The following is a 10,109-nucleotide window of genomic DNA, read 5'->3' on the forward strand; positions in this document are numbered from 1 at the left end:
AGCCCCTTCCAGGACCTAAAGGGGCTCCAGGAGAGCTGGAGAGGGACTGGGGACAAGGGATGGAGGGACAGGACACAGGGAATGGCTTAAACTGAAAGAGAGTAAATTTAGCTGGAATATTGGGAAGGAATTCCTGGCTGTGAGGGTGGGGAGGGATGGAATGGATTTGCCAGAGAAGCTGTGGCTGCCCCTGGATCCCTGGAAGTGTCCAAGGCCAGGTTGGAGCAATGTGGGACAGTGGAAGGTGTCCCTGAACTGGATGGTCTTTAAGGCCCCTTCCCACCCAAACCATTCTGGGATTCTGGGATCTCAGTCCAGTTTTCCTGGTGTCCCTGGAGGGACAAGCCTTGTCCTCAGGGAGAGAAACTGGGAAGCTGCTCCTGAAGCAGCTCCAAGTGGCTGTTTTGGGAGGAAATGTGGGAACAGGGAACCTGCAGCACTGAAGAAATCCCTGTTATGGGGTTTCTTGGCAAAGCCATTCCTGGTGCTCCTGAGGGAAGGATATCACTTGGAAAAATCCACTGGAACAGTGTTTGCTCCGTGAAGCCCTCGGGGCTGGAGCAGTGGAGCAGAACCAACCTGGGAGCAGCTCCAGGGGCCTGGTTTGCTTCAAGATAACTCCGGGCATTCCACACATTCCCAACGTGCCACTGCCCACCCTCCTCCTTCCAAAGGAGCTGCTCTCCCTCCTCATTCCCCAGCCAGGAGCTCCAGCCTGGAGGGAAAAGTGGATTTGAGGCATTCCTGACCCAAAGCAGGGAACATGGGACCCCTGTGTGTGTCTGTGCCTCCCTCTGGAATGCTGCAGCTCCCGAAATCCTCCTGTGCTCCCTGGAGCTGCCAGCCCTGTATCCAGCTGTAGCCACCTCCATCCATGGTGTTCCTGGCTGGATTGGGCTGGCAGACATGGCACGAGGTGCTCAAGGAGCAGGAGATCTCCTGGATTTGGGCACATCCATCAGTTTTAAGGAGATGCCAATAAAACCTGCGAGTGGCCCTGCGGGAGGCTGATCCCAGATGGATCAATCCCAGCTCCTGGCCGGGTGCTCCGTCCTTCCCGATGGGATGTGTCCTCCACCCCTGGGAGCTGCAATCCCTCAGCTGGCTCCTGGGTTCTGCCTTGAGGCCTGTTGGAAGTTTTGGGTTGTTTTGGTTTCATTTTCCTGGGAATGTGGATAATTCACGATGAGGAAGGTGCCAAAGTGCCCCGGGATGTCTCTGGAATGTGGCACAGGAGGAGTCTCTGGCACCGCTGGCAGCCGGATTTCCTTTAACCCATTGCTGGGGAAATGAGCAGTTTTTAAATATCCATGTTTTTAACCCTTCAGATTCCTCAGGGAAGGAGGAATGTCCTCATGTCCTTGGCTTTAGGGACGTGCTGAGATCCCACCTGGAGCACAATGTCCAGCCCTGGGATCCTCGGCAGGGGAAGGACGTGGAGCTGCTGGAGAGAGTCCAGAGGAGGCCCCGAGATGCTGCCAGGGCTGGAGCCCCTCTGCTCTGGAGCCAGGCTGGGAGAGCTGGGGGGGTTCCCCTGGAGAAGAGAAGGCTCCAGGGAGAGCTGAGAGCCCCTTGCAGGGCCTGAAGGGGCTCCAGGAGAGCTGGAGAGGGACTGGGGACAAGGGATGGAGGGACAGGACACAGGGAATGGCTTCAGGCTGAAAGAAGATAAGTTTAGTTGGGATATTGGGAAGGAATTCCTGGCTGTGAGGGTGGGGAGGGGCTGGAATGGATTTGCCAGAGAAGCTGTGGCTGCCCCTGGATCCCTGGAAGTGTCCAAGGCCAGGTTGGAGCAATGTGGGCCAGTGGAAGGTGTCCCTGCCCATGGCAGGGGGTGTGGAATGGGATGATCCTTAAGATCCCATCCATTCTATTATTCCATAATTTACCTCAGCTGCCCAGGGCAGGGGTGGATCCCCATCCCTGGAAGGATTTCAAATCCCTGTGGATGTGGCACTTGGGGACACGGGGCAGTGGTGGCCTCAGCACTACTGGATTTGATGATATTGGAGGCTTTTCCAAGCTAAATGATCCCATGATTCCATGCTTTTAGCTGCCTCTGTGGCTCCTGATGCCAGTTTTCCCCCTCGCTCCCAGGATCTGGGACATCCCGGACGTGTCTCATCGCTCTGGGCTCTTCCCTGTTTTTCCTGGGGAGATTTCACCTCTTTGTGCTCTTCCCTGTTTTTCCCCAGGGAGATCAAACTGCGGAATTACGAGCCCGAGGATGAGGAGCTGAAGAAGAGGAAGCTGCCCCCGGGAAAACCGGCCTCAGGTGGGAACAAATGGGAGCAAAGGCTTGGAAAACTCCTTCCAGGGTGGAAGATCCAGAGGGCTGTGTCCCGGTGGGAGGTCCTTGGAGCCCTGGAAGGGGTTGGAATGTCTGAGCCCCCCCGTTGCATCATCATCATCCTCACACCCTGCATTGCACAACTTGGTGGTGGGGGGGAGCAATTCCAGCCATTCCAGCCCCTCGGGAGCCTCCCTGGAGGATCCTCAAGGAGATTCTGCCTGGGTTTTGTTGGACTTATCCTTAAACAAATATTAGTCCAGGGCGTCCAGGCTGGGATTTCCCAGCTCGGAACCTCCACCTGCTTCCAGAAGGGGAAGTGAAGGGTAGAAAAGCTTCCCTTGTTCTTGGAACGTGGAGTCCTCCTGGAACAGATCCCTTTAAAAATGCCCGGAATCAAAAGGTGCCTTTGGAAGCTCCGAGCTGGGGTGGGTGGGAATGCTGGCACTGCATTTTCCTCAGTCCTTTGGAAAAGCTTCCAGCTTCCTCTGAATGTCACAAGAAGGGCACGGAGGGGCTGGAGTGTGTGCAGGGAAGGGAAGGGAGCTGGGAGTGGAGCTGGGAAGGGGCTGGAGCAGCAGGAGCAGCTGAGGGAGCTGAGAGGGTTCAGCCTGGAGCAAAGGAGGCTCAGGGGGGACCTTCTGGCTCCCTGGAATTCCCAGGAGGGGGGGGGGAGGCGGGGGGGGGGGCCGGGCTCTGCTCCCAGGGAACAAGGGACAGGAGGAGAGGGAACGGCCTCAGGGCTGTGCCAGGAGAGGGTCAGGTTGGATATTGGGAAAATTCCTCCTGGAATCCCCATCCCTGGAGGGATTTCCAAGCCCTGTGGATGTGGCACTTGGGGACATGGGCAGTGTGGCCTTGGCAGTGCTGGGAATGGTTGGATGATCCCAGAGGGCTTTTCCAACCTCAGTGATTCCGGGCCTCTCTGGAGCGGGACTGACCCCTCAGGGATGTGCTCCTGGAGCTGCCCCCCCTTCCTTGCTCAGCTGAAGGACAGGGAGCTGTTTTCCACACCTTTTCCCATTATCCCTGAGATCTCCAGACCTTTCTGCAGAGCTGGGCTCCTCCAAACTGTCTCAGACCCTGTACACGAGTCAGGGGGAGTCCAATTCCAGAGCCCTGGAGCAGCTGATCCCTGCAGGGATTCCGGGAAGAGGCCTCAGACCCCGCAGGTTCTTTGCCGCTGACGCCGTTGGTTGTGTTGCATCATTCCCGGAGGATTTTCAGGAGTCTCCACAGGATTTGGGTGGCGGAGGGACGCCGTCCCCACCTGTCCCCACGTGTTTTTAAGGCAGAAATGTGGGAACGGGGTTTTCCCAAAGCTTTCGGGAGCCGAGCCCGGGGCTCTGCTGGGATCGATTCCCGGGGCTCTGCTGGGATCGATTCCCGGTGTCCCGACGCTGATCCTGTTTCTCCCTCTAGTGGAGGACACGGTGAAGGAGCAGCTGGAAGCTGCCAAGCCCGAGCCCATCATCGATGAGGTGGTAGGTAATTCCCGAGGCATTCCCTGCCGGCTGCATCCCTGTGTCCAGGCTCCATCCCTGCTTTTCCCTCTCACTGGATGTCTCCTCTTCCTCCGTAGGATCTGGCAAACCTGGCTCCCAGGAAACCCGACTGGTGAGTGCCTGTGGAGCTCTGGGAGAGGCTGCTGGAGTCAGCGCTTCCAAGGCCTTGGGATCGTCCAAGTGGGGTTGGAAGTGCCGGAAATATCCCGGAGAACCTGATTTGGGGGTTAAAAGTGCCAGGAAAACATAGTGGAAGGTGTCCTGGCCCACCTGTGCCAGGATCCTGGGATGGAGTGATCCAGGGGTGATCCAGGTGCCAGGATCTTGGGATGGGCTGATGCAGGGATCATCCAGATGCCAAAGTTCCTGGGATGGGCTGATCCAGGTTCCCTGTTCCAGGATCCTGGGATGGGCTGATCCAGGGGTGATCCAGGTTCCCTGTTCAGGATCCTGGGATGGGCTGATCCAGGGCTGATCCAGGTTCCCTGTTCAGGATCCTGGGATGGGCTGATCCAGGGCTGATCCAGGTTCCCTGTACCAGGTTCCTGGGATGGGCTGATCCAGGTTCCCTGTTCCAGGTTCCTGGGATGGGCTGATCCAGGTTCCCTGTTCCAGGTTCCTGGAATGGAGTGATCCAGGTTCCCTGTGCCAGGTTCCTGGGATGGGCTGATCCAGGTTCCCTGTGCCAGGTTTCTGGGATGGGCTGATGCAGGGATGATCCAGGTTCCCTGTGCCAGGTTCCTGGCATGGGCTGATCCAAGGCTGATCCAGGTTCCCTGTGCCAGGATCTTGGGATGGGCCGATCCAGGGCTGATCCAGGGGTATTGGAATGAGATGACCTTTAAGGTCCCTTCCATCCCAAACCATTCCAGAATTCTATGAAATTGGAAACTCTCGAGGAAGCCACCAGTGTTCCCTTTTCCTGCTGATCCCTTTGGGATGTTTGTCCCCACGGGATGGGCTTGGTTTTCCCAGGAGCTGCTGGGACTCACGTCCTGCTCCGTGCTGCCCCTGGGAAAGAGGAGGGATTTCTCTCCCTCTGGGAAAGGTGTCCTGTGGCCCTCGTGTCCCCTCCTGCCTGGGCATGGAATTGTCCCAACGTGGCCTCTCTCTCCCCAGGGATTTGAAGCGGGATGTGTCCAAGAAGCTGGAGAAGCTGGAGAAGAGGACCCAGAGAGCCATCGCGGAGCTGATCCGTGGGTGCCATTCCCTGGGGACCCCCTCATTCCTGCTGGGAGCTCTGGGCCAGGGAGGGATGGGGGGAACTTGGCCCCTTCCCAGAAGTGTCTGGGAAGCTGCCCAGGAGCTCCAGGGGCACTTGGATTGGCCCAGGGAAGGGTTTGTGGGCTGGGGGAGCGGGGCAGCCCCTCCCCGGGGTCACTTCCCATTCCCAGCAGTGCATCCTGATCCCTGCAGGAGAGAGGCTGAAGGGGCAGGAGGAGGAGTTGGCGTCTGCCGTGGGATCAGCAAAGCAGGAGGGATCCGACTCCGACTGAGGGATCCGTCGGCAGCCTCGGAGCCGGCTCCAGCTCCCGCCCCGTTCCCTCGGGGTGACCCCCGGGACACACTCGGCCCTTTCCCAGGAGTTCCCAAATCCTGCCGTGCCTGGAGGGGAGGGGCAGATCCCAGGAGCCCGGCTGGCCGCTGAGGAACGTTCCTGGCAAACTTCCCGGGATTGCAGGGAGCGGGACACGCCCCCCTGGGCTGGAACTCACCTGCCGGGACTCGGAGCAGGGAAAAGTGGGAAAAACTCCAGTCGAGGTCAATCCAGACTCACTGTCCTCTTGCTGGGAAAGGAGGGAGATGCCCACGTGGCCCTTGGAGAGGCAGGACCTTTTCCCAAGGGATTGGGGCTCCTGTTCCTGGCAGACACCACGAGCTCTCCCTGGGAACATCCATGGGCTCACCCAGAATTCCCATGGGAAGTGGCTCTTGGTTCAGGACCCGTTGGCTGCTCTGCATCCACCTGAGTTTAGCGTGGGATTTGCCTTGCTTCCCAAAATTTCCCAACCCTCTGGAGTGTTCCACTCCTCTGAGTGTTTTTTAGTGGATTAAGTTTGTCGTTAGTGGATCTTTTCCTAATAAAAAATTCCATGCTGGAAGAAGTTGTTGCTTCTGGAAGAGGCACCTCATCCCTCTCCTGTCCATGGAGACCTCAGGCCTTGTCCCCTCCCTTTCCTGGGACACAGAGCAGTGGGATTCAGTTCATGGAAGTTTGAGGTGAGCAAGCTGTGGCTGCAGCAGGTCAGGGATGGGATGATCCAGATGTGATCCAGGTTTCCTGTACCAGGTTCCTGGGATGGGCTGATCCTTCAGACTGACACAGAGTACATTTAAATGGGATATTGGGAAGGAATTCCTGGCTGTGAGGGTGGGGAGGGCCTGGAATGGATTTGCCAGAGAAGCTGTGGCTGCCCCTGGATCCCTGGAAGTGTCCAAGGCCAGGTTGGAGCAATCTGGTCTAGTGGAAGGTGTCCCTGCCCATGGCAGGGGGTGGCACTGGGTGGACTTTAAGGCCCCTTCCAACCTAAAGCATCCTGGGATTCTCTAATTCCATGGACTCGGTCCGTCCTGGAACCGTGGCCTCATCCCTGGAATGCCCTGTAGGTGTCAGCAGAACTCCATGCACAGTCGGGCCGTGTCCAGGTGTTCCCAAGGGCTGGGCTCTGGAAAGCCAGGCTTTTCATCCCTCCCTCCCTCCCTCCCTCCCTCCATCCCTCCATCCATCCATCCCTCCATCCCTCCCTCCATCCCTCCACCCATCCCTCCATCCATCCCACTGCCCTCCCTGTCTGACCCAGAAGAATTTTCCCTCGTTGACTTTTAAAGGGAAAAAACTCCCTTTAAACTGCCTCTGGATTCAGGCCCAGCTTTTCCCAGTCCTTGGAAGAATAATTGTCCCTCTTTCAGCTCTCCCTGGAAATGTTGTTTGGGAATGAAAAATCAGAATATTTTCTTTTAGGACAAAGTGAAATGGAACATCCTGACTTTGCCCGTTCCCACGTGATTCCAGGTTTTATTCCAGACTCAAGTTAAGCCGGGATCAGCCCCAGGCCCCTGGACTGATGCCGATGTGGGACTGGGGTCCTGGCTTGGGAATGGGATCCTGTAATGGGATAGGGATCCCAGGATGGGAGTGGGATCCTGTCATGGGATGGGAGTCCTAGTGTGGGACAGGGATCCTAGAATGGGACAGATCTCAGAGTGGGACATTGATCCCAGTGGGACAGGGATCCCAGAGTGGGACGGGGTTTCCAGAGTGGGACAAGTATTCCAGAGTGGGACAGGGATTCCAGAGTGGGACATGGATCCCAGTGGGACAGGGATCCTAGAGTGGGACAGGGATCCCAGAGTGGGACATGGATCCCAGTGGGACAGGGATCCTAGAGTGGGACAGGGATCCCAGAGTGGGACATTGATCAGAGTGGGACATGGATCCCAGAGTGGGACGTGGATCCCAGTGGGACAGGGATTCCAGAGTGGGACAGGGATCCCGGAGTGGGACATTGATCCCAGTGGGACAGGGATCCCAGAGTGGGACAGGGATTCCAGACTGGGACAGGGATTCCAGAGTGGGACATGGATCCTGGCATGGGAGTGGGATCCTGGTGTGGGATGGGGGTCCTGGCATGGGATGAAGATCCCAGCATGGGATAGGTATTCTGGAATAGGATTGGGGTGTCAGCATGGGACAGGGATCCTGGAATGGGACAATGATCCCAGTATAGGACTGGAGTCCCAGCACAGACAGGGATCCTGGCCTGGGAATGGGGTCCCTGCATGGGAATGGCATTCCTGTGTGGGACAGGGATCCTGGAATGGGACAAGGGCAGGGATGCCAGTGTGGGACAGGGATCCTGGTGTGGGACAGGGATCCTGGAACGGGACAAGAGCAGTGATCCCGATGTGGGACAAGGATCCCGGTGTGGAACAGGGATCCTGGTGTGGAACAGGGATCTCAGCGTGGAACAGTGATTTCCTTATGGAACAGGGATCCCAGTATGGAACAGGGATCCCAGCATGGAACAGGATCCCCACATGTTGTCCTGCTGCTGTCCAGGAAGGGGGCTGGGTCCTGGGTGCCCTGACCTGTGGAATTCTGGTGGGATCCTTGCAGGAATGCGGGCCCTTGGTGGTCATCCCACATTTCCCAGGTAAAAACAGAACCAGAGCCCACCCAACTCGGGCCTCCCACTGTTCCTTGTGGGGGGGGGGAAGTCTGACTCCTTCTTTGCAAATTCCATGTGCTGTTGCTCTGCTCTCCCAGCCTTTCCCAGCCTTAGGATGATCCTCTGGCTCCTTTGGAACCTGATCCTTTGCTGCCCTTTTCAGCAACCCCAATCCAGCCCCCGAGTGCCAGAGATGTCAAACCCATCCCTGCTGGACCCTCCCAGCCCTTCCCTCTGCTTTATCCCTGCCAACAGCGTGGCCTTTGGAAAACCAGGATGTCCTTTCTCCCCTCCTTGGAAATGCCACCTCCTGCCTCTTTTGATGGGATCCCCTCCTGCGCTCTTCCCGCTCCGGCCTCGGAAAATCCCTTTGAGGGCAGTTCCCGTGACATCCCTCTGTTTGTCCTACAGAAAACTGGGACGTGGGATGCTCCAGGGTGGGATTGAAGGCAGCAGGGTGGGCTGCCTTTGGAAGGAGCCTTTGATGGCTCGGTGACACGAGCCCGGTGGGATCCTCCAACCGGCACATTCCATGTGGGATGCTGCTCCATCCCAACCCCTCCGGGCCGTGGCTTTGGAGGTCCCACACCCAGGGACAAGGTCGGGCTTTCAAGTGTCCAGAGGCTGTAGGACATGAAAGATCCCTCGCTGGGCATGTGCCCAGTTTTTGGCAGCTGCTGAAAATTCCTTGGTGTTGTTCCCAGCCAAGTCGGGAGTTCCGGGAGCTTCTGCCGCCTCTTCCAGCTCCGGAGAATCAGGATTGTTGTTTCTCCTGGCAAAGGAAGGGAACAAAACCCTCTCCTAGGTTGTTGTCCTCACTCAACAGGTCCCAAAGCCTCCAAAGCAGGTTCCTGCAGATTTTCTTTCTGGGAATATCATCCCAGAAGAGGCTGGAGGGGGGAATTTTGTCGCTTAAACGTTTGGGATGCTCGGAAAATGCTGCCTTGTTTCCCAGGGCTGTCTGGGATGCTCTGGGATGGTTTGTGGATGGGGTTGGGAGCTCTGGGAGACCCGTGGCAAGGGCAGGTGGAGGAGTGGAGGGATCCCACAGGGAGTTTCCTGTGGAACAGGATATTTGGGGTGGGAGACTGAGCTGGCACCGACACGGAAAAGGTCTCAGAAAGGGTGGGACGGGCAGGTCTTGGGACTCCTTGGAGCCTTCAAAAGGGGTGATATCCCCCTGCAGAGCTGCTCCAGCCCTGGGAACAACAGCAGGAGGATGTGGAGCTGCTGGAGAGAGCCCAGGCCCCGGAGATGCTGCCAGGGCTGGAGCCCCTCTGCTCTGGAGCCAGGCTGGGAGAGCTGGGGGGCTTCCCCTGGAGAAGAGAAGGCTCCAGGGAGAGCTGAGAGCCCCTTTCAGGGCCTGAAGGGGCTCCAGGAGAGCTGGAGAGGGACTGGGGACAAGGGATGGAGGGACAGGACACAGGGAATGGCTTTAACTGAAAGAGGATAAGTTTAGTTGGGATATTGGACAGGAATTCCTGGCTGTGAGGGTGGGGAGGGCCTGGACTGGATTTGCCAGAGAAGCTGTGGCTGCCCCTGGATCCCTGGAAGTGTCCAAGGCCAGGCTGGAGCAACCTGGGCTAGTGGGAGGTGTCCCTGCCCATGGAACTGGATGATCCTTAAGTTCCCTTCCAACCCAAACCACTCCATGATTCTGTGTCTAATTAACATTTCAGGGAGAACATTCCAGGGAATTCTGGCAGGAGAAGCCCCCCAAGTGTTGGTGCATCCTCAGCCAAAACGAGGAGAAAGCTCTGGAACCCCCAGGCCTGGATTTGGTCCCCCCTTTTCCGGAGCTTCATGAGGTCCCTCCTGCTCAGCAAGAGCAGGAAAAAGGGGCAGAAAAAAGGGAGAAATCCTGTATCCCGAATAACACAAAGCTTAGGAATTTGTGTTGCAGGCTGAGCTGGCCATGGGCACAGCGATCCCTGCATCCCGGTGTCATTCCCGGAGGTTCTGGGGGCGGGAGGGAAGCAGGGAACCGCGGGAAGGATTCCCGGGAATGAATGGATTCAGCCAGCGGGCTGCAGAGGGCTCTCTCCACGCGCCGATCCCGAGGAACTCGGGATTCAGCGCCGGGAATTGCGCCGGGTGGGATAAGGAGCCGCCGGGCTTGGATGATCCCGGGGAAATCCGATCCCA

General features: G+C 57.6%; 1 protein-coding gene across 1 annotated transcript in view; it reads left to right on the forward strand.

Moving 5' to 3' along the window:
- Positions 1-5,411, forward strand: part of CCDC12 (coiled-coil domain containing 12) — a 15,098-nt gene extending 9,687 nt beyond the window's left edge. Inside the window, exons 3-7 of the mRNA XM_027669555.1 lie at positions 2,196-2,275; positions 3,713-3,774; positions 3,873-3,907; positions 4,915-4,991; positions 5,212-5,411. Of these exons, the coding sequence (XP_027525356.1) occupies positions 2,196-2,275; positions 3,713-3,774; positions 3,873-3,907; positions 4,915-4,991; positions 5,212-5,291 (334 nt within the window). The 3' untranslated portion in view covers positions 5,292-5,411. The remainder of the gene's footprint in view (positions 1-2,195; positions 2,276-3,712; positions 3,775-3,872; positions 3,908-4,914; positions 4,992-5,211) is intronic.
- Positions 5,412-10,109: the final 4,698 nt, after the last annotated feature.

Source organism: Corapipo altera, unplaced genomic scaffold (assembly GCF_003945725.1).
Source record: "Corapipo altera isolate COAL_440 unplaced genomic scaffold, ASM394572v1 152, whole genome shotgun sequence".
NCBI classification, from domain to species: domain Eukaryota; kingdom Metazoa; phylum Chordata; class Aves; order Passeriformes; family Pipridae; genus Corapipo; species Corapipo altera.